The sequence below is a fragment of the Cyclospora cayetanensis genome, unplaced genomic scaffold (genome assembly GCF_002999335.1).
Source record: "Cyclospora cayetanensis isolate NF1_C8 unplaced genomic scaffold, CcayRef3 CcayRef3_contig_34, whole genome shotgun sequence".
Taxonomy (NCBI): Eukaryota; Apicomplexa; class Conoidasida; order Eucoccidiorida; family Eimeriidae; genus Cyclospora; species Cyclospora cayetanensis.
In genome coordinates, this window is record NW_020312303.1 from 37,014 (window position 1) to 60,908 (window position 23,895).

The window sequence follows — 23,895 nt, forward strand, 5'->3', positions numbered from 1 at the left end:
CGCTATTAATTCGGTTACTTCCCCCTAAGTGGTAGCATACAAGAAGTATCGCCCTTTTACTTGAGGGGTAGAAGGCATGTCCTTTGAATCTGAATTTATTTTCTGCAGAACTGGGCGGCATATGCTCGAGTAGCGGACTTCCTGGGCGCCACCGCCTGGATTGATGAAATCCGAGGTACTTTGAAGGCATCCAAATGCGTTCTAGGTTCCTCTTTAAAGTAAGGGTGTCTGGTGTGGGAAACGCAAACACATTACTGTGGCATCGTACAAGCATTCCAAGTAAAATACTTACTCACAAACGACAACTAAGCTACACAGTGTCTAATGGCCTCATAAGCGAAGATATGTAAGGTGATGGGTGTTACAGCAGAGTGCCACGGGAAACCTCTTAAATGGAAAACTCGGCGAATTCAATGCCCCAGCCTTATACAGTTTCCCAATTGCACACTGACAACGGAGCAATGTGCCCCTGAAAAGGCCAGAGAAGAGTTCTGTGAAACATGGAGATCTTTTCCCATATGCCAGAGAGGCGGGCCAATGACTGGTATACACAATGCAGGCTAAATATTAGATAGATTTAGGCATAAGTTGTCACGCTAACCCGCCAGCAAGCCTCGCTGGTTGCGCTGCAGGTGCTCCTCAGTATGGAGTTGACTCTAAAGAGAGTTTGCATTTCCATAAGCAATCACCGTGAAAGCACCTGCTAAATCAGTAGCGAACGAAACTGGTTCGTCCGACAGGGCGTGGCACGAGGCTTGCGTGCACCTAGCAGCCAGCCCCATTGTCTAGTGGCACATGCAAGAGTTAGCCGGGCAGCCCCAATTGTTCGCCCATGTACTGTCCACGCTGAGGCAGCCTATAATTTTTTTTTGGACGTGGTGAGCCAAGTTTAGTACTTCTAGTACTTGACAATCAACATCTTACCCAACACCCTATGTACGATCATGTGGAAACGAAACGCAGTTCACTAGTTTTAGTGGGGCTTCTTGTGTCTGTGCCATGGGGGAATCCTTTGGCGTACAGTCCAGAGAGCATGCAAGAAAAGATTAAGCAGAGAAACCAGGGCTGGCCTGTTTTGTAGCTCAAATAGAGGCCTCGATTCAATTTGCAAATGAAAATGGCCACACACGCATGGAAAAAAATAATGGCTACAAAAAAGTTGAACCTACCCCCAGAGTAGCTCAGAGAGACCAGATCTTGGAATACACAACACAAGGAAAATGTACTTTCCACGCACGTCTAAAGCGAGTGGCCAGATAGCCTTGTCAGCCGACGGACCAGAAGGACCGGCGCTGCAGGAAGAACTTCGGCGCTGTCTGGCAATCGATGGACTCAAGAATAGAGAAAGTGAAACAGTTGCCGGTAAAAGCCAGAACGCACAGCCAGAAAAATGTACTCAGGTTCATCAGAATATTGAGTTGCATCGACAGCAAGGCGGCTCAAGTCTTGTTCCTTCATTGCCTCGTTCTCTGTGCCCCGTTGGCTTGCTGCAACGGTGTGCACCCGCACGGGATCTGAACGAACAATACCTTGAAACTCACGCGATTGATGCGGAGGATCGTCCGGTTCGCTCTAGTGTCCATGCATTGTCTGTTCTAGGTGGTGGTCTCCACCAGCACCCCCAGGAGGGGGATATCCTAGGCAAAAAGTCCGCGCCTCTCTTGTCTGCCCCGACTGCGACAGCATGGCAGGCAGCACGGGAGGCTACGAAAAGAGAACTATGCCAAGCACCAGCAGCGGCAAGCACTGACTATGCCTTAATGCCTCCGCAGTCTGTTGCGCATGTTGATTCGCACAATCTTTCAGCATGCCCCACTAATAGTACTCGAACGTATACTGCCGTGGGAGTTTCGGCAGCGTCCTTTCTTCGAAAATATCAGCGACCCCAACACCGTGTTAGATATAGTGCTCGAAGACATTTTGTAGTCCCTCGCAGGCGAACTTTCGCCACTTTCCGAGAATGGCTAGCCGAGGACCACCAGCCCCCTAGCAAGGCATCCGGACCCCGAGAACAGTTCCCTGCCCGGCGAGGAATATGCCACAGTGCTTCTACAGACCCCTCGAGTGGTTTTCTTTCTGCAGCCATTAAGCTGAGGGCTGCCGTTGAGAGGAGAGCATGCCAGGCTGTTGAGGAAGAAGTACGAGACCTCAGTGTCAGTCATTCAACACAGTCACAGCAAGCTACATACGTGAAAGCCCAACAGAAAGCTCTGGAAGCCCAAACGAACGCCCGAACAAGTCTCGATTGTACCGGTAGAAAGAAATTGGCAAAGGCTGGACCAGCCACTCCCCCTGGCGTGCGAGCACGGGTACGGTGGCCTTTACCCAACAAACTCCAGAAGCATGTGTTTAAGCACACGAGACCAGATGCAGAGAAAAGTTTGTGCACAGCTGCTCAGTCAGCTATCGAGACGGGCAAAGCTATGACTGAATGGAGAAACTCTTCTCTACCAGACATCAGTGGTTACAAGGGGCGAGATGCAATGCACGACAAACCAGATCTAACTTCCTCACTCTGTCACCGGCATGCACAAACCGAAGCAGCCGAATACGCATTCAGAGAAGCCGCAGCCAAAGCAATCAATGCTGCGTCAATACGGCTTACACGGTCCAGTACTGCGCCATCTTGGCATATGAACCGCCCACGTGAACAGCTCCGATCAAGTAACTTAGATTCACAGGAATGGTGCGAGCGTTATTTTGACAGGGGACGACCGAGAGAGAGTCATGCTGATAAAGACGAAGAACAAAAGGTCCCTCTGGATTACCTTGATGGAGCCTGCCTGGGATCGGCAGAAGATGTGATCATGCACACCATCAATCCTCTGGAGGAGGCCCTAGTCTCACTGCAAAAGATAAAAAAGACTGAAAGCTGCACGCTTAGCTTGACCAGCAACCAAGGTATTCGTGATGGCCGAAATAACGGTGAGAATGGTCAACGGGAAAAGCAGCGCTTCCCCGCAGAGGGAGACGCTCCTTTCATCAACATACGAAAGCTGCCTAGCACGCTCTTAGCCGGGACTGAGCCTTCCTACTACGAAGGGGAGCCAAATTTCGGAAAACAGCGAAAAGATTGGGGGTGTTTACAGCATGCGCCGTGGAGGATGAAAAACCTCCCTCTAGAAGATTTTGACGTGCCAGAAGACTACGGAGAGGCCTGCCCTCAAGCTTTGTTGCAACGATGTCACTCGGATCGTCAGCTGGTGTGTCCTAAGTCGCAATCCAGGAACCCTGATTTTCTTCAAGAAACCTACAGCAGAGAGTTTTTTCAAAGTAAGCCTACTTGCCACTCTGATGAAGCGGCATCATGCAGCCTTTCTGAGTCAGTGGCGTCCCCTGTCTGTAATAGTGGAGCCGGCCTAGCTGTGCCAGCCAACCGTCAGCAGGGTCCCAGGAGGACAACCGAGGTCGCCTGTACATTCGAATTTCAAAACGCGAATTCTTCAGGTGGAAGAGGCCATATCACTAATGGCCCCGCTGAACATGAAACAGAACATCTTGAAATCTTAGCACCTGCTCGGGAGAATACGTGGGCAATGTCTGGCGGTGACAATACTTCAGAGTGGATGGCTGACGCAGAAGTCTTGCACTTTGTTGGCACTGCATGGACTCATGTACCCTGTCGTGTACTTCGGTATGAGAGCGACAGCCGGAAATTCGAGGTTGCGCTGCAGGACGGGTCGCTTAAGGCAGTCAGACGGCTGGCACTCCGCTTTCGTTTCGAAACGCCACAGCTCCACAAGCAAAGGCTGGAAGCATGCAATGACAGACGGATGCGTGCTCTGCTTTGCCAGCAGCTCCTTAGGTCGGTCAACAGGTTGCCATCCTCAGCTTTTTCCCCACTTCCTTGTAAAACCGTCAATTGCATTCTAAAAGCAGCTACTGGAATCGAGCGGTTTCGCCATGTCGGGCTACCTTTGGAAATTCTCGTTTTAGCAAAACGTTGCCTGAACGAAAGGTTTCTAGAAGCTATGAAGTTTGGCGCTGTGCTGCATTCTGCTCGACTCTTGCATGCCAAGGGCACACTTGAATCTTATATTGCAGATTCTTATCCGCAGCAGCAGCGACGACGGGTACAGCATCCATGCCCATGTGAATGGAAAGAAGATGGCAAGCTTGTGACGCTACTCAAAGTACTGAAGCCGCTACTCTCGGCTGCAGTGCCATCTTTCGGCAGATTAGACGTCGGAGCGGCTGATTCTTTTCGAAGAGCTCTAGTCCGCTTACGCAAGAGGCCTCTCTTTGCAACCAGCAAGACGTTCAAGGTGGGATATGAGACGAGAGCCACAGTTCCAAACTACACAAAGGCATCATCCTCATACTACAGGCATATAGCCATCGCTCACTTTGCGGTGTGCGCTTGGCTGTAAATGTTATATTGCGGTGCCCACCTTATTTATTCACAGCTGAGCTTACTATTGAAAGGGATATTTTGTGACCTCGGAGGCCTCTCCTTTTTTGACTTACCGAGCCGGAAGCTTCAGCATCTAAGCTTTGCACGGGTGTTTAAAAAATCCGCAATTCTCAAACCATCAGAATGGACTGTAAGATATCTAGTAGATGCCAAAGCGTGGAACCTAGATTACACGATAATCCCATAGCTCAGACAGCGACATGAGGGTTGTTTCTCTAAGGTTTTCATACAGCGCCGCACCAGATTGCGTTCATCGAGCCCATCGGTTCATCCGGGCTAATGACTTGCATTCTTTCGATATTGAGAGTGGAGAAAAAGGAGCACTTTTGCTTGAGCCTGCGAAGTGAGGTGGCTTGCAACACATTGAATGGTAATGCTGCAGAGATTAAGTGGCCCAACCAGGTATGTACTAATTTTTTCTGCGCCGAGTGCGTTTGCAGTTCCCCGATCCGGAACAGTATCTTGTTTACCAGCGTGCTCTGGCCGCTGACGTGGCTAGTGCTTTGCAAGAGATTGCAAGGGATTCTTTGTGCCACGCTCTCATTAGCGCGTTTGCCCCATTGGCAGCGACTGTTGCAGCGAATGGGGCTGGAGCCACAGCTCCAACAGTGAGTTTACAGGGTACTGCAGCCTCTATGCCAGGTAATGCAGGAACAGCGAGACCAAAATCATCCCTGCGCCTCCAGCTAAATCGTTTTAACATCATGCTACAGAGTGATCTCCTGTCGTTTGTCATGGATTCTGCAAACGAGTGGAAAAACTACATGCTGCGGGCACTGGACGAGAAGTTCGAGCCGTTTCTGCAGCAGAGCCCAGCATCACTCCCTGTCCCTGCTCCAGCAGACACGTTTCTTTTAAAAAGGAACATTCCTTGCCTTTTACAGCTTCGTGTTATCATTTACCAAGACGAAGCCATCTTTCACCCATCCCAAGAAGAGCAAGTCAATCTGAAATACACACCCCAGCTGTAACCCCCACGTCGCTGTCTAAACCCACAGTTTCTCCTTTTAATTTGCCTGTGGTGTTGTGGACTACTCCAGAGTAGAGGGCCTTCTCCGGCAAGCCCTTGAAACCATGATAGAAGCAGTTGGCACAATAAACAAGCTTGGTAAGATGCTGGGTCCCTGTATCGACACAGTGACCTAAAATACTGGATAAGCTCCATAAAGCCTCACCTACAGCTAGCTTTACCACTGCTGCATGTAGCTAAACGCATAGCCTGAGGCTTTGTTTCCTCATCCTTGTTTTCATCGTCTCCTTTTGAAGTGCCGGGGTCATATTTGAGCCTTGGTTCCCGGTGTTTGGGTGTCTTGACATATTTGTAGTACTGACGCCTTTACTTTTATCCTTTGGTACTGTCGGCTGCTTCTATTCTTTGTAGCAGTGCCCGGAGCTTCAGAGATCGTTTTTCGTATGCTGAGTGTTTCTTGCTTGTCAACTCTCAGAGGCTGACTTGGTACCCTTCGCCGAGCCGACAGAGGAGCCACTATTGCAGCTATCGAGAGAGGAACCGTTTTTAGTTGCTGCCCGAGAAGCAACGTTCTGTGCTATCCGGGCTTCTCTCGCTGAGGCAGAGCCGCTAAGGAAGCAGCTCGATGAAGTTGCTTGTGCTCTACGAGGTGACGCCTCGCTGCCTTTTAAGGAGAATGGGGGCTTCGATGTACAAAAACTACATTTCATATTACAGCGCTACACAAATGCAGAAACGCAGCTGCAAAAGCTGAGCACGCGCGTTGCAGCACGGATGTTTGTCGTGGATGGAGCAGCTGCTAAGAAGACGTTGCTCTCCAAAGTCCATCAGCTAAGATGTGCTCTCTGCACCCAAGCACTTGTGTGGGTGGAGAATGAAGTGAATTCGCTTTATGATTCATGGATTGAAGCCCTAAGAAGGGCCTCAGCTGTACCTGTCAACGACGAAGAGCTCATTGGCTTAAAAAAATACTTGGCAGAAGTCCATACGGAGACACAGCCCCTAATTACTTGCGGGAAAACCGTTTCCAGCCTTCTAACCGTTCTTGAGGGCTACTTTGTTTTTGCTCCACCGAAGGTGCAGAAGCAGATGTTTGAATTGGAATGCTTCTCTCTGAGGCTTAAGGTGGTTGTGGGTGAAGCTAGTGGCATTCTCGAGTTAGCGAAGGAAAGGGTAAGTTACCACGAGAAAAAACCATTCTGCCTTCTACAGTCATGTACAATCATGGCAACAAATCATTGGTCGATGAACGGATTTTATTACTTCGGGTTTAGTGAATTGTTTTACTGGTTCCAGTCCACATTCTCTTCCGTCCATGAGAGCTGCCCCGCTGTCGCTTTGAATGCAACACAAGCCGCCATAACTCGTATTATTCGAGCAGCTGTGGCTTTGTTGTACGGTTATGTTGCTTACGCTCAAGCAACTGGTTTGCGAATGCAGTTGGAAGCAAGGCGGCAGATAACCGGGAGGCACTTAAAGGTGGAATTCGACGCCCTGAGAGATGACATAGAGGCAGCAGCTGCAACATTTACGCATCTCGAACAGTCTCATACTTATATGCCGCTTCTTGAAACGCTCTGTGGAAGGGTGCATGCTGCCATTACTGAAGTCGAAAACCTGCACAAAGCTGAGGGCATCTTTGGTCTCGAGGCATCACAGTTCAAACAGCTTGAGGCCGTCTGCCTCCTCTCCGGAAATCTGAATGAGGTGCGCTATAAAATTCGATTCGCTCACCACTCTTGTCATGTGCTAACGAGAGAGACAGTAAATGCAGCGAGTAAAGGTGTTCAATGTATACTGGGGTATTTCTATGGGAAACATTACCAAGCGTGTTCATCGTTGAGACAAGCATGCGAAAATGTGTCATGCCTTGTTAATTTAGCTGTGGAAAGCTGCAAGCGACTTCCAGAAGAATCGCGACGAGTGGCTGATGCTGCCTATATGGCAGTTGAGCCATGATGAGGTGGAACAACGGCTGCAGCGGTGGCGCCAAACGGCGTCGGCAGTACGGCGAGTGGCCGGCGTTTTTCAATCTGTAGAGCCTCTTCACGCGTGTGACGAGCTCCTGCAGGCCATCACATCATTTCAAAAGCTCTTGCCACTCATTAAAAGCTTAACACATCCATCGTTTCAGGCGAAGCACTGGCAGGAGCTTGGGGCACTACTAGAGGTCGAACCTCTTTTTCATGGGGAAGTAGTTGCCTTTTCTCTGAATCAGCTTGTTCACCGGGGTTGGTCTAAGGCTACCCAAGCAATTAAACATATTAGTGCTACAGCCTTACGGGAGTTTCACACTAAAGAATACTTGCAGAATTTGCGAGGGGTGTGGAGATCACTGAAAATAGAGTTTGTTGCGCTGGGTCAAGAGGAGTGTGGTCGGAAGACGCTGAAAGGCTTTGAAACCATCCGTTCGCTGATAGAGGAACACCAAACATGTGTGAACAGCTTACTGGACCCACAGATTAGGGGTGAAGTGGACCTACAAACTCGCGAATGGCTTCAGAAGCTAAGCCAGCTCGAGTTTCTGTGCCACTTGTTAGAAAGCTTCCAAGCTTCGTGGGCATATCTGGTTCCTATTTTCGACTACCCAGAGATCCAGCAGAATCTGGGGAAAGAATACAAAGTTCTGACCAAGTTAAGTAAATTGTGGGAGCACGAAGTTATCGGCCGGCTCGCTGATAGTACAAACCTGCTAGATTTTGTTGATATGGACGAACTACCGCATATGCTGCAAGCAGCGAGCAACGAGCTGTCCGCGGTCAAAAAGAGTCTAAACGACTTTTTGGATACAAAGCGGTTGGCGTTTCCTCGTTTTTGGTTTTGTTGTAATGAGGAACTTGTCCAGTTGTTGGCAGACGCCCGCGAAGCCAAACTGCTTGGTCCTCACATACAGAAATGTTTCGAAGGCATCCACTCCTTACAGCTTGATCAACATGGGAAGCAGGCCGAGTCTATGCTATCACATCTCGGAGAAATCATGCCACTTACTCGCCCTATCCAGCTCTTGAAAGATGGCCAAACTACCTCCGTCGAAGAACTGTTCTCAGCTGTGAGCATATGCCCTGCAAAGTGCCCTACACACTACTTGTCAAAACTGCAGAACCCGGAAAGCTTGGTGCACCACCGTCATATCAAGCTGGCTCTCTTGCTCTATGTCAGCCTCGTGTATATTGAACCCGATTATGTCAACGGAAGGAAGAGCTCGGCTGAGTTATGTGCAGATCGAAAGCGCAATGTGCTCATCTTTGCAACAAGCTATGCAATGCGCATGGGAAGAATTTCCTCTGTCTCCAAGCCACGTACTATGGATCACAGACTCGTGCACGTGTTCCCAGGCAGCACTTGCCATTGCACATTGCTGTTGGACTGCCCAGGTAGAAGCAGCGATTCTCCAGCAGCAGCTTCCACAACTTGTGAAGGACCTTCGGCATCAGCTCGGGCAGGTACGCTACTCACTTGATGCAAGATACTGGAAGCACTTTCAGACTGCGATTTACAACATGCAGCCTCTGTTGTGTGTTGAATGCCTCTTGGAACTTTGCTGCAGTTGATGGAGGCTGTTAGAGGACCGTTAAGTCCTGTGACTCGCCTAGCTCTAGCAGCCATGATGACCTTGGACGTGCACTTCCGTGATGTTGTAGAGGAGCTGCAGCAAAGTAGGACAGTATCCATTGGCCAATTTGAATGGGTTTGTCACCTTAGGAGCTACTGGATTTTAAACGGAAACCAGACGAGCGGAGAAGCAGGACATGATTCCCTGAATGTTGAGAAAGGGAGAAACACAACGAAACACAGGCGAGAGTCTGGCAGCATTCTTCACCTCTGCATGCTCGACAGCTGCCTCTGCTATGGTTTTGAGCTCCTGCGTACTCCTGAACGTCTGGTAGTAACACCGCTGACAGAACGCTGTTATCGCACGCTCATGACCGCAATACATTTCCACTACGGTGGTGCCCTTGAAGGCCTAGCGGGAACCGGCAAAACGGAGACAATCAAGGACCTAGCGAAGGCTGCAGGAAAACATTGTCTGGTTTTTAACTGCAACGAAGGCCTAGATGCCACAGCGGTGGCTGCCTTGCTGAAAGGCCTTGCCACAAGTGGCAGCTGGTGCAGTTTCGGCGAATTTAACAGGCTAGAGCTTGATGTCCTCTCAATTGTTGCTCTACAAATATCTATGATTCAACAGGCCATCAGAAGAAGAGCTTCGACGTTTGCCTTTGAAGATACAGACCTCCATCTTAATTCTGCATGCTCTATCAACATTACCATAAACCTTGGATATGCCGGCCAATCGATTATACCGGACACTTTAAAAGCAAGCCTCACACTCTTGCATGCTAAATCCTTGAAGATAGCGCTACACTACTACACGTGGGAGGAATAGTGGCGCTCTGTACCAACAGCCTTTATTGATTGCACTACACCTTTCCTTGGTCCTACCTGTTGCATGTCTAGTTTTAACGGCACCATCATGTCTTGCACACGCAGTACCAGATTGCTATGTTGCTCTAGTGGTCACACAGCGAGTTACTCAAAGCTATCCTGTTTAATACTCCAAGTGACTGTCTATGCTTCCTTTAAATGGCGTGCTTCAGGCGCTGTTTCGACCTTGCACCATGATGATCCCCGACGCAGCACTAATTGCTGAAGTTATACTTTACACTATTGGTTTCCAAGATGCCCATCAGCTTTCCAGAAAGGTACCTCACTTATTAATATGCAATCAATTACGCTAATTGCTAATGCCAGCATGTAATCCGTTATTTAAACATAGGATCTTAAACTGGCATCCCCCTTGCGTCGATGAAACACCACATCATAAAGAAGGGACTGGAAATCCATGGGGAAGCTTTTGACATTTATACTTCCTGCAGATGACCAACTGTCTCCATTTAGCCTCTGAGCAGCTAGAACGGCGAAGCCACTACGACTTTGGAATGCGGGCAGTGGTGGCAGTCCTGAATACAGCAGGTCATCTCTGTCTACATTGTGCAAGGGCTGTGTCGGAATCTGTGTCGAAGAGTGTTCGGGATGGGCTAGGGCAAGGTGTAGAAAGACAGCGATTTGAAGCGATGGTGCTTTGCAAAGCGCTACAGCTAACAAACATACCAAAGCTTCATCCCACAGATCAGATAGTCTTTGATGAGATATTACAAGATGTGTTCAATGACGGTGACATAGCAAAAGGGGAAACTCACCACTCACTCGAGCCATTTCTGAAGAACGCAGCAAGGCAGCTAATGCTTGAACCTTCAAAGAAGTTCATTGAAAAGACTCTCCAGGTGAGTTTAGCAGAAGTCGCCTATCAATTGGCCCTCTAGTAGCTATTATGAGCGTTCGTGCTCCAGATTAGCAGCCATCTACGGTAGGTGCTGGACCATGCAATTCGACTTACTTCTAGGCTTTCAATGCACACTTCCATGCAGTAGAGGCCTTTATAGGACCTTTGTCAAGAACACGCTTTGTAATTTGCTAATTTTTGTTTAATCGAAAATGCACTCAGGTTGTTGATACACTAGAGCACCGCCATGGACTAATGCTTGTCGGTGCTTCCGCAACGGGGAAAACAGCCACCGTGAAATGCCTTGAACTTGCACTCGAGCTACAGTGGGCAGTAACACCTGCTACCGTATCCCTGGGAGCAGAAGAGTCTGAAATTGCCGGGGCAGTTAGTGAACAAGCTAGGTCTACTCACGGTGAGAATGAGAAGTGTGAGACAACTCAGGGCACTAGCGAAATGCGTCAAAGCAATATCAGCAGTACCACCACACGCAGCTATAGTAGTAGGACTGTTGCCACGAGGAAATGCATATGTCACCGCATATTCCCTAAGTCAATCGAAGTCAAGGAGCTGTACGGGTCATTTGACTCGAAAACTCACGAATGGAAAAGCGGTGCTTTAGAGCAAGCGGTGCGGGATGCGTCTAAGGAGCCGAACATCAATATCCAGCGCTGGATTGTGCTCGATGGCCCTGTGGATGTGGTGAGCTGCCCACAGCTACAATAAAGTAGGGTGCTCGGCTAGGACATGCGGTAAATGGAAGCATTGGGCTGCACTTTATCTAGCATGAAAAAACACCAACGAACTGTTCAACATTACCCGAGGGGCCCCTAAACTTATGACGTTAGAAGCATCACCTGCTGTTGCACACATTTGAGCTGAATATGGCATACAAAATTGTTGGCCGCTTTGCGCAGTGCAGAACTCTGCATATGTGTGGTGGGCTTTGCATTGCTCAGAAATGGGTGGAATGTCTTAACTCAGTGCTTGACGAGAACAAGAAGTTGTGTCTAACTAGTGGAGAAGTCGTCCAGATACCTCCTCAGATGGCGTTGCTATTTGAAGTGACCGATTTGCATTGTGCATCCCCCGCAGCAGTCTCTCGTTGTGGCATAGTGTATATCCACCGGGATGTGCTGGACTGGAAGACTCTCCTACGAGCATGGGGTCTTCATTCTCCTACAGCAAAGCTTCTTGGCAATACCCTCGCGGCGGACATCGCAAAGACGCTTTCTGAAGCATTCGAAGTTTGCTGGGCGTTTCTTTCTAAATATGATGGTGGCCCTCTTCAAATAACGCCAAACTGGTAATTTAGTGTACCTCAAAGCGTAGCCTCATGACTTTCTTGACAAAAATGTACGTGCCAGTCGTTTTCCTCCTTTTCGGTTAAGCGGTAGAAAGTTGCATGCATAAGGGTATCAATGCAAGGAATATATTTGGCTACAAGAACAAGATTGCTAGCGATTCCTCATTCTCAGGATGATTCTCAATGTGCTTCGGCTCTTTGAAGCAGTTGTTGCGCAAATCTTCAAGCCTGCCCAGGTGACGCTTCTGTGTCTTACTATAAGACCGCTGTCGCCGTTTCCTCACAGGAACGAGAAGTTACCTTCTACAGGCCCCTCACGATCTAATATCGTGCTCTAGGACATTTTGTGTTGTTTGCCCTCTATTACGTTTATTGTATTTATTGTTTACGGCCCTTTACTGTATCTTCTTGAAGCTGCTTAATTCTTGCGATCATATTTTACCTGTGTGTATTTTGTGTAACACTTGATAGCGAATATATGGTACATGTTTTCCGGTCTGCACAAAGTTTTGCGTGCGAGTTTTTCTTCTTGATGTTCCGCTGGTTTGCAGAATACTGAGGGGAAGGTGGAAAGTTTACTAGAACACTCCCTGGAGGGTGCTTTGGCGTTTGCATTGCTGTGGGGCGCTGGTGGCACGCTCTCCGCCGCTGAACGGCCCGCTTTTGATGTGGCTTTCCGAAGTCTGCACAGCGGCCAGGTTGATGTTTTGGAGCGAATGGGCCTCTTCACCAGCACATCCTCCGAAAAAAATGAAGAGAAACAGCAAACCGTGTCTATACGTCAAGTACGACGATTTAAGCACCATCTTCCCCCAACGGGTAGCTGTTTTGATGTATTTTGGGACTTTCAGCAGAAGAAATGGCACTCCTGGTCATCTCTGCCCGTTTTGCCAGATGCGTGGAAGGACCCACTATCTCGTTTTCACGAAGTGCTCATTGAAACACCAGAAACTGCTTTGTTGGAGTATTTCTTGCAAATCATTGTGGCCAAAGGTTACACACATTTCATGCTAGTGGGGGAGGCGGGGAGTGGGAAAAGCAAATGTATGCATCATATCTTGCAGCGCATGGCCACGGTGAGCCAGCAACAGTACTTCCATCAGTTGCAAGAGCAGGGTTTTCCAGTAGTACTCCAAACACAAGGTCCATCCTCAGGTTTAATTCCCGGTGCTACACCAGCATCCACTGTCCAGAACAGCGCCTTAGGTTTTCTCACGCTCGGTCTTACCGGAGCGACCGCGCCTCGTGGGCTGCAGCAATGGATAGAAGCCAGACTGGAGAAGTGCCACGGGGCTGTCATGCGCCCTTCTGGATTCTCACAAGCTGTACTTTTGCTCGATGATGTTCACTTGCCGGAATTTGAAGAATCCGGGGCTCAACCAGCAGGCGAGCAAGTCCGGCAGCTGGTAGAATTTGGAGGGTGGAATCAACACGGTACCTGGAGGTTTCATCCAATTAAGGGAATAACCATTTCTGCAACCTGCCGTTCCGTGCGACAGCAGCCCCATCAGTATAATAAGCGGCTATCTAGACACTTCTTTCCGCTAATGGGAGTACCCTATTCTCCAGAGTCGTTGCAGACGATCCTGCACCAGCTCCTTTTACTGCGTTTTGGAAAGTGCGCGGATACTGTAGTGGATGGACTTAACAAAGTCGCACTTCTAACTAGGCGGTTGTACACAAAGGTGCAACAACTATTGCCCCCACAGCCATCTCGCTGGATGCACCACTGGACTCCAAGAGACTGCTGGAGGGTTGTACAACGGCTAGCATTCTTGAACAATGTGAACTCGCATACTCAAATACTATGTTGCTGGCTCCATGAAGTGCGGGCAGTCTTCGAAGACAGAATAGCGGCCCTAACCGACGTGGACATCCTCTCAGCCGCCATTGGGGATGTTTTAAAAGATACTTTTCACATTACCATAGCCGATTTGGAACCTGCAGTGCAAAGCCCTTTGATTTTCGCCTTTAGCAAATCTGAAGTGAGGCGGGCAGCAACGGACGATGGAGAAGCAGCTGCAGTGGGCTTCACATTAAACTGTCGGGTGTACGGAAGAGTCACACTTTTGGAGGCACACCAGCTCTGTGCAGCTGGACTTGAGCAGTATTCCCTGCTGTACCCCAAGGACCCACTGAATCTCGTGCTCTTCTCTCATGCTGTGGAGCACGTAGTGAGATGTATGAATACCCTCCTCCATCCCCAGGGGCACCTGTTGCTTCTTGGGATTGGTGGATCTGGGAGGCGATCGTCAGCTCGCCTCGCCGCATTCCTAGCAGGCTTTGAGACTGTGGAGCTGCATGGTCAGGTCCAGTCTCCTTCACTTGTTGACTGGCAACAAGACTTGAAGCGCATCATATGGGCAACTGGAGTTCTTAAAAAGCATCTGTTATTGCTAGTTTCGCCCGAATATCTGGAAGATAAGGAAATTGCCCTAGACCTTTGCACCCTTCTCCAGCTCCGAGAAGTGCCGGATGTTTTGGCGGCTGATGAAAAGGTTGTCCATCTCTTATCCAGCTCTAATAACTAATGGCGCCTATCCTAAGATTTACCGTAATGACAAGACAAATACTACCTCGACTGAATCCTTTGAACCCTTCTAGCTACGCCTGTGCTCTAGCGAGCCTTCCGATTGGCTGAAGGCGGGCACTGTGACGCTAATCACTATTTTCTCAAGCAGTACGTCAATTTTTTCTGCACTTCACCCTTTTTCAGGCAGAAGCCCTTACTGCCTTACGCAGCAAGATCTCCATCGGGTCAGCAGCGGGTAGCGGAGAACTAGACGCTGATGAGAAGGGCGAAAGCATGACTTCCACTTCAAACCCGAACATGGAGCTATTGGCTACAGAGTGCAGGCAGCGCCTCCGTGTCTGTACGTACCTCAGCCCTAGTGACCCCCAGACCCAGATGCTACTGAGGAGGTTTCCTGCTCTAACTGGCTGCTGCACGGTAAACTACTTCCGGAGGTGGTCCGCTGAGGCTCTTCACTCTGTTGCTAGACAAAAGCTTCAGGTGGCGTGTACTGCACTTCAGCAGCAGGAAGCAGTTACAATATCCAGTTGTACGACTCCCAACAAAGACGCAACCCAGCAAGGAGACTCGACAGAGTCTTCTTCATGCACTGATCTGGAAACGAGGCTAGAAAAGCTTTGTGTAGCTTGTACTAGTATTTTCGAGTCAACAGAGACTGTTGCCGAGCTTTACCGGAACGAGCAACGGCGCTTCTTCTATGTGACACCTGCCTCTTTTCTTCGCCTCCTAAATACTTTTTGTTACTCATCTATTAAACAATCCGATTGTCAGCAGAATCAGCAGCACCGTTACAACCTTGGCCTACAAAAGCTGCGAGAAGTGAGCGCCTTAGTAATCGAAATGCAGCACCAGCTGCAAAAGCTTCAGCCAGAACTTGAGACGGCAACAAAGGAAGCTGAGGAGCTTAGGAGGGTGCTAGCCATCAAGCAGGATCATGTCGCTGTGGCTTTGGTAAGCTTACAGGGATCGCGGGATCGCCCAGATGTAAAACGCTCTGGTCGCAATTGGTTAAGCCATTATGCAGCGGCTTACGGCGTTGAGAATTGAAAAGGTACTTCTACGATGCCGACCTGCTCATCCTGTCATATGCTGGCGTATACTTTAGGGGCTTGTAGAGACCCAAGAAAAGGAGTGCAAAAGCCAGGCTGACGCAGTTGCACTAATTGAACGTGAGTGTACAGACCAACTAGCTGAAGCCACGTCTCTATTGTTGGCAGCAGAGGAAGAACTTAAGATGCTTAGTAAGGCAGATATTACCGAATTGAAGAACATAAAAACTCCTCCTGCGGGTGTGGTAAAAGTGATGGAGGCTACAAGCAAGCTGTTAGGAGTACGGCCAGTATTCGTCCAGAGTGTGCCTAGGCAGTCCCGGCAGGCCGACTACTGGCAAACGGGGAAAAAGTACCTGCTCGAGAATAGCCACTTCCTACAGCTTCTTTTGAACTTCGACAGAGAATCCGTTGCTAGAAATGTTATTGCAGCGGTAGCGCAGTATGAAGATGATGCAGACTTTGATCCAGAAGCCATCAAGAAAGCATCTTTGGCAGCCAAAAGTCTGTGCCTCTGGGTAAAAGCCCTGATTGCGTACGATAGGGCTAACCGCTCTGTAAAGCCACGTCGAGTAGCGCTGCAAAAGGCCCAGTCCGAGCTCCAGCTTGCAGAAGCCTTGCTAACTGATAAAGAGAAGGAATTGTTGCGTACTCAACAACATGCCGAAGAGCTCTACAATCAGTACCAGCAGGCCCTTCAGCACTTAGAGACGATTCAGAACAAAGAATACACGTTTAGAAAGCGCCTTACTGTTGCAGAAAAGATAATTTCTGCCGTGGGTGGTGAACAAGCTCGGTGGACTGAAAAGCTTGGCATTATTAAGGTAGCACATGTTCTATCCCATTAACTCGAGATCATTCTGCCACCTGCCTGATCACCCCAAGCCGGAATCCTAGAGCCCTAAAATCTACTCAACATAGCAGTGTATACAGAGGCATAACATTTAGCCAGTGAACAAATCTTTTCGTCGATCATGTAAACAGTAATCCGCTTTCGATCAATTACAGGTTAGACTGAGGGCTTTGCTTACCACCTTGCATTGTGCCTCGATGTTCAGAATCAAATGCTGTGCATAGCTGGGGACGCTGCACTGGGCGCAGCGCTGATAGAATTTGGCGGTGCTTTCCACCCAACCTATAGAGCTAAGTGCCTTGACATCTGGAAAAAGGAGTTGGAAAAGTGTGGCCTGAAAAACACACGCGGTTATTCCCTTGAGCAAGCTTTCGCTAGCCCACAAGAAGCGCAACACTGGATTTTGCAGGGCCTGCCCAGCGACCAATTCTCTATAGAAAATGCCGTTATCGCTCTCAACGCGCAGTTTTGCCCTATGCTGATAGATCCCCATCAGCAGGCAGCCGAATGGCTCGCCCATACGTTTTCAGACATGACAGTCCGTCAAAAACATCCCTCCTTGCGCAGTTCAAACAGCCAGTACACTGCTCTCATAGCACTCTTTGGGTGGCGATATTTATGCAAGGTACGTAACCGAATCCGTTGTGACTGGATCAGGTACTACGAGCGCAAGAGCCACAGTTCACGAGATCCCTGCAGCTTCTGCTGCAACACGGTGCTGTGGTAGTCCTTGAATGCTTTTCTGAGAGACTGGAGCCAGCACTGAGCCACATTCTGAAGTGGCAAAAACAAAGGCAGATACACTTACCATGCGGCGATGTCCTGTACCATTGTACAACCTTCTCTTTGTTGGGAGGGGGGCCCCCCTCCACTGTGGATCTCGGGAGTATGACAGTCGATGTGCACCCAAGCTTTCGCTTATTGCTCAAGACCCCTCTGAACGCACCACGCTTCTCCCCAGAGTTATGCTCTAGACTGACCCTGATCGATTTTTCTGTTGGACTCAAAGGGCTAGAGCAGCGCCTACTTCAGCTGGCACTTCAAGTTGCTGCCCCAGATACCCACACGACATGTCTGAGACTGCTTCACCAGGAGGCGGAAATGCGTGACCAGCTTAGTGCCGCGGACTATAGCATGCTTGAAGCCCTGAGAAACGCAAAAGTAGGCATACCTTCACACTGCAACACCCGGAGCGCCCCCCCTTCCCCCAATCCAGCATCTGTAACACATCCTCATGCCTTGGACGAGAGGCAGCAAAGCCTTTATCTCGGCAGGCCACAAAACTCGAGCCCACTAGACAGCGTATATTTTATTAGATTATATGAGTGCCTTTTTGAAGTAGCTGGTCACAGAATCGCCTCACACTCGCTTCTTTGTATTCGCTTCCGTTTTCAATGCATATACTCTCGAACACCCATTTGAATATGACTGCATACTCACAGGGGGACATATTGGAGGACGCAGAGTTGCTCTGCACACTTCGACATGCAAAAGTTGTAATTGAAAACTGTAATGAAAGGCTCCACGAACAGAAGACTGCCCAGGCAGCTGCCGAAAACACGCTGTCGCTTTATTACCCAGTAGCTCGTCGTGCAGCCGGCCTCTTTCAAGTACTGCAGCGGCTCGAAAGTGCACATCCAATGTACCTCTTCAGCGTCCATATGTTTCAAAAATGTTTCGTCGAAGCAGTCATGGTATAGCATAAAGATAAAATGATAGGCAAAACTAACACTGCTGAATCCTAGCACGTTTTCTCCTATAGTATATGTTGATCCATGCGCACTACAGATCACCTGCTTAATGTGTGGCAAAACGTTAGAATGTAGCAAAGGGCACCTCGGCTTGTTGTGTCTTTCAGGAAAGCTTAGGCCAGTCAAATGCCACTGCACGGCAGCTCAATGCTTTTACGCATACAGCTGACTTAGTGGAAGCAGCGATACGAAGAATATATCGAAGTATCTATCCTTGCCTCTTTGAGAAACACAAGCCCCTTCTCCCAGTCCTCCTGGCATTGCAGTCCATTCAAATGAAAGGCTCAGCAACACCTGAAGAAATTCAGCAGCTATTTGCACCTGTAGTTGGGCAGCAATTGGCTGGAGTGAGCCCTGAAGAGTCACGTGAAGACTCAATAGCGTTCCCAGAAGTCCCAGACATAGCGTGGCCCACAGCCAGCTCTCGCGAAAAACTAAAAGATTTGCAGCTTCTTGGCGAGCCATTTCTATCCGTTGTATCGTCTATGTCACAACGCAATAAGGATTGGAAAAGCGCTCTATGCTGTGCAAACCCGTTAGCTACTGAATGGCCAGAACAATGGAATGGGCGGTTGTCACTGCTGCAACGGACGCTCTTGGTGCAGTGCGTAAGGCCAGAATACCTGTGTAGCTGCCTTATGCAGCTGGCAGAAGCTGAATTGGGCACATTTGTACACAATCCTGAGCCGTTGGGACTGGGAGAAGCCCTGGAGTCAGTCGGATCGAGGACACCGCTCCTAATCTTTTCCGCCGCTGGGATGAATCCCCAAACCGCCCTTCTACAGCAAGCGGAAGTCACACACATGCGTACAAAGTTCGTTACAGTGGCTCTGGGCAGGGATCAAGCACCAAAGGCAGTATTCGGTCAGAACAGAGCTCCTGCACTGGCTTAAGTAGTATAATACCTACCCTAACATGCGCAAACGCCTTGCATATGTATTCAAACCAAAGGTGCTGCACCTTACTTTTGCTCACGTCTGATCAAAACCGTTTTGCACAGTATATTTGCTTTTGCTCGCAAGGCAACCGCATATGTATATGGCTATTATACCCCAACTGGTGGAAGTTCAACCCCTATGTTCGCAGCGATTCGCAGCGGAGTCGAAAATGGCCACTGGGTGCACTTGCAAAATTGTCACCTTCATCTGGGTTTCCTGAAGGAGCTGAGTGTCATAGTCTCAGATTTGGCGACGCAAAATCCACACAAAGATTTTCGGTTGATCTTGAGTGCTTTTCCATGCGATGGCTTCCCCACTTCAATCCTCCTCGTACGTTCTCTCCAGCGGCCTCCCAGATGTACATGCAAAGCAAGTACATGTGTGCTGTGATTATCTTTTCATTCCACACTAGTTATCTGTCCAGAACAGTTTTTAGCTTGAAGGCATTCATCATGTAGAACCTGAGGTCCTCATAGCTCCAGCCAATCTCACTGCTCACTTGTTTCTTCTTACGGCTGCGAATTGTTTTACGTAAATTCAGAGGAGCCAAAAGCTGGCATACGAGCCACCTCGAGGACTGAGACAGAGTTTGCAAAGCATTTACACCGAAGCAGTTCCAGCATGGATAGTATGCATTCTTGCTCTGTAACCTACTTGCCGCAGATATCTGTTCCATTTTAGGGAAACTGCCCTTTGCAGGAGGACTCTTTCGAAAGTTATGTTGCTTTCTGTGGAACTGCTTGTGGTATTGAATAAAGACAAAGAAATGTGACCTATAGCCTGACACCTGCATACCCTGCATACAAGCAAAGCGTTCGTCGCTTCGGCTCAAAAAAGCGTTGTATAATGATGCGCTTGGTGTTTTAGGATACGCACATTCATGCCGATATGCTGAGGCCAGTGGTCTATCGGCTTTGCCTGCTTCACGCGTTGCTGCTCGGCCGTCGGCGTTTTGGCGCACTGGGCTGGGCGTCCCCCCTGGATATTTGTGCGAATGACTTGGCGATTTCGCTGCAGCAGCTTGAGACTGCATTGCCGAAAGGTGAATTGCAGCTCGCACCGTGGAGTTTCTTGCAGCATATGGCCTCAGAAATCAACTACGGAGGCAGGGTCACCGATGAGCGAGACCGGTAAGCTATAGCAACGTTTACTGAACCCTGACCCGCACCCCGACCAAATCCTATGCATTTACGTTTTGTCATGCGTGATCGCTGTTCCCCTACCGTGCATGGATGTCAGTGTCTTTTAGGAAGAACGGAGGCGCATTGAGGAGCGATCTCCTCAGGAGCGTGAATCATGACATTGGTCTATTTGCTTTGCTTTAGGCAGCTGCTTCGTTATTTGTGTCATGAAGCTCTTTCTGAAGACGGGTTGTGGCGGCAAACCGGGCCCTCATGCTTAGACGCCTTTAAAGCACCTGCAGCCAATCTTACCTGTGCTGAAATTCTCGCGCAAATCAAAATGCTTCCCGTCGAAGAGGAACCGCAGGTCAACATACTTAAGAGGCCAAAATTATTGCTAATGCACAGTTAATCAGAGCACTGCTATATTATAAGCAGTGTGATACAAAGAGTCTTTTATAGGCTAAAGTGCTAAGCTCCATCGCTTTGACATTGAACAATCCAAGAAGCTTGCATGTAGGCTTGACGGTGAAATACAGCAGCACAGGTAGAGATTGCCATACTTTCACAGTGTTGTTGCAATTTTATGCAGATTTTTGGATTGCAAGCGAGTGCTGAAATCGCCGTCGCTAGTGCCGAGTCTTTAGAGATTCAACAGCGTCTAATGGCTATACACCACAAGCAGCATGCGAGCACCCCGTTTGACACAACGCCTTCAGGAATAGAGAGCAGCAGCGAGGTTAGGGAGCGTGCTAGTGTCCTACTTGCTCAGCTGCCTCCGATCTTTAACCTGGAGGACGCTGCAGCTTTAAGGAGCCATTCATACGAAAACGCTATGGATACAGCGTTGCTCCAGGAATTAACGCGTTATAATGCTCTAATTGCCATTACAAAAAAAACTCTTCAAATCCCCCAGGTGACACCGATATCGTAAAAGTAGATAACTGTTAGACACAGACTCTGCTTCCTATTTCGTGCATAGTTCGCTGTGTAATATGCACTAGAGCACTCCCGGGTAGAACAGCATTGTCATGCTACAACTTCCTGCAGTGATCTTTTGGCTTTACAGGACGCAGCTGATGGAGTGGTAGAATATACAGACGAAGTCCAGAACGTACACCATTGTATTAGACAGAATCGCGTGCCACAAATCGTTGCAGCAGCGAGCTACCCGATGGCATTTGGTCTGGCTGCATGGATGGCCAATCTCAAAAAGCGTGTGGCTTTCATAAAGCTGTGGCTGCGCGGCCCACCTCCTAAACCATTTTGGCTCCCTGGCTGTTTTAACGCCAGAAGCGTGTGTACGGCAATCCTGCAACAGTTTTCTAGACATGAGGGTCTTAAACTAGATGCTGTAGGCTTCAACTTCTCTGTACTACCCGATAGCGCACGCGAATCTAGTTCAAGTACCACCGATAAAGCGATGCAGGCTGCCGAGGTTTCCGCATCGCATTTTTCACATGATGTTTCGGGGCTTTTTCTACACGGCGCAAGCTGGTCATCCGAGGACAAGGTAAAGCTAGTGTAGAGAAATCACGAGGACCAATTCGCTCTGACGCCTAGTGCTACTGAGTAAACATTTCCACAGAATGAAGCGCGCTAGGTGAAAACCAAGCTTGGTCAAAAAGTAGAAAATAACACTGATGCTGACACTACTGTACTTGTCCTTACCTGTACGTTTGGGCTGCTTCTAATTGCAGTGAAATCGGAGTATTAGCAGCCTGTGGTTATCATTACATGTGTTCATAAACTTAGGCACTAGTAAACCAAGACTACTGCGAACTTTTTTCACCATTGCCGCTATTACGATTTCAACCAGTGTCTCTCGACCGTGTCATTCGCCCCCCCAAATTCTACAGTTGCCCACTGTACAGTAGTTCAAGACGAAGCGGAATACAGACTGCAGCTGGTAAGTGTTTCCTTGAAAGGTCAGCTTTTTCAACTCCTGGACAGCGGTCTGTTCGCACAGCATGTTGCAACTAGGCTTTGCTTTGACGTGGTGGAATTTTTATGGATTCTGTCAGGCTCATTTTCCAGCTTTATTCTCTATATTCCGCTTCCCATTCTGGAGAAGGACTCACAAGCAACTTGGGCAAAGCGTGGTGCAGCACTTGTGGGTCAATTGGACGAATGAAATGCGTAGCCGCGTAATCTGTTACCAGGATTCAAATTCTCTGAAGATTTAAAGGAAGTGGGATATTATTTTGTTGTCGTTTCGAAGCTGTTTGTTGGCATGTCATGTGGTTACACATTGAAGCTTCCGTTAATGGCAATCCTTAGGGCTTTGAGCTCTAACTATAAAAAGGGCTACATTTTGGCATGCTATCTCATATTAGCAGCAAGCGTCAAGCCTACTGATTTGAATGCAGTTCATCAACCTTTTCCTCACATGAAGTCGGCTACGCATTCACGTGTCTGCTTTCCACGTTGTGTACACACAGAATGCCATGTGCCAATAAAGTTGTGTACAATCCAAGGATATTCTAAGAGCAGTCACGATATCAAAAGCTACATGCTTTGGCGAAATAGACCTGGCTGGCTCGCCGCCAGCCTGTGTTTATTTGGGATTCTGTTTGGGCTTCGCTGCCGAGGGCGTTAAGCGCAACCGGTAGTGCGTGGGTCTTAGAATCCGAGGGTCGCTGGAGAGTGACGTTAGTAGATAACAACCAGAACCAAATTTCAATTTTTTTGTTTTACAGTTTTAATTTAAAGAACCTCACAGGGTCGTCTGCTATCACTGAGACCTCGAGATTTACCACTTTACCTAGCAAGGCGACTATTCCCGTCGTGATTAGTACAAATCAACGCCCTTCAATATCGCATTCGAGGATAACCTGGGTGGAGACTTCAGTGTAGAGCTCTGTCAGTGACTGGTGCATTCATGTGAAGCCAGGGAGACAGTGGAGGCACTTGAAGAGTGTCCTTTTCCCCCTTCATGCGAAAAGCATTGCCATCCATGCTGTGGTCATCGTTTATCTCTCCTGGGTGCCTACACTGCAACATCTTGGCGTAATTATGCGGTTACTGCCTTGAGGCTGTCACTTGATCGCTTGGCCTTTATATCACCCAATGCAGCGTTGTACGCGCGATTCTTCCCGTGTATCCAAAAGGCTTCTGCTTTGTCAATGTGGCCCGCACATGTGGATGCTTGCACCTGTAAAAACAAGCTTTTACTGTTGACGCGATTCAATGCAAAAGCAGTCGGTAGCTATATTTTTGTGTTATGGAAGAGATCTAGCTTGCTATGTACTGCACAGAGGTACGATGGGCTAGCCAACCTAGCAGGAGCTGAAATCCATGACCAGGCGGTGGGAAGGATGCAAGCGTCAGCCAAAATAGACTGTAGACCGTCTGCTGAGCTTCGGGATCAGATTTAAGACCATACAGATGTCAACGATGATATGGTAGATTTTAAACTCCAAGGAGCAAACGAACAGAACAGATGCACCGTAGCCTACTTGGCCTGCAGTTTCTTGCGCTCTCTAAGCATCGAAAATGCAGGAGGTTATCTGAAAATTGAGACATCGGGGTTTACCGCACACCTCCTAGCTCCGTTAAAAAGTGCACACGACAAATTAGCGGCAACGAAGGTTGAATTCAAGGACAGTTCGGCTGCACTAATTGCAGTGCTATCACCCTATCAATTTCTTCGTCAAGTAAACTTGATATTTACTATGAA

The 23,895-nt window shown here is 48.7% G+C and overlaps 1 protein-coding gene across 1 annotated transcript; it reads left to right on the forward strand.

The window, feature by feature from the left end:
* The first annotated feature begins 1,220 nt into the window (after window positions 1-1,220).
* LOC34621461 (dynein heavy chain 3, axonemal) lies at window positions 1,221-23,593 on the forward strand. The gene is made up of 33 exons (XM_026333987.1): window positions 1,221-4,265; window positions 4,407-4,544; window positions 4,855-5,381; window positions 5,455-5,522; window positions 5,860-6,557; window positions 6,825-7,112; window positions 7,267-8,433; window positions 8,606-8,827; window positions 8,932-9,699; window positions 9,980-10,084; window positions 10,259-10,666; window positions 10,888-11,367; window positions 11,625-11,971; window positions 12,144-12,207; window positions 12,523-14,469; window positions 14,688-15,455; window positions 15,610-16,377; window positions 16,612-16,944; window positions 17,064-17,567; window positions 17,849-18,100; window positions 18,265-18,713; window positions 18,918-19,021; window positions 19,244-19,425; window positions 19,637-19,723; window positions 20,113-20,225; window positions 20,421-20,583; window positions 20,764-21,132; window positions 21,286-21,738; window positions 21,820-21,889; window positions 22,036-22,171; window positions 22,678-22,808; window positions 22,939-23,010; window positions 23,118-23,593. The coding sequence occupies exons 1-33, from the start codon at window positions 1,221-1,223 to the stop codon at window positions 23,591-23,593; spliced, it is 15,702 nt and encodes a 5,233-aa protein (XP_026189772.1).
* The last annotated feature ends 302 nt before the right edge of the window (window positions 23,594-23,895 follow it).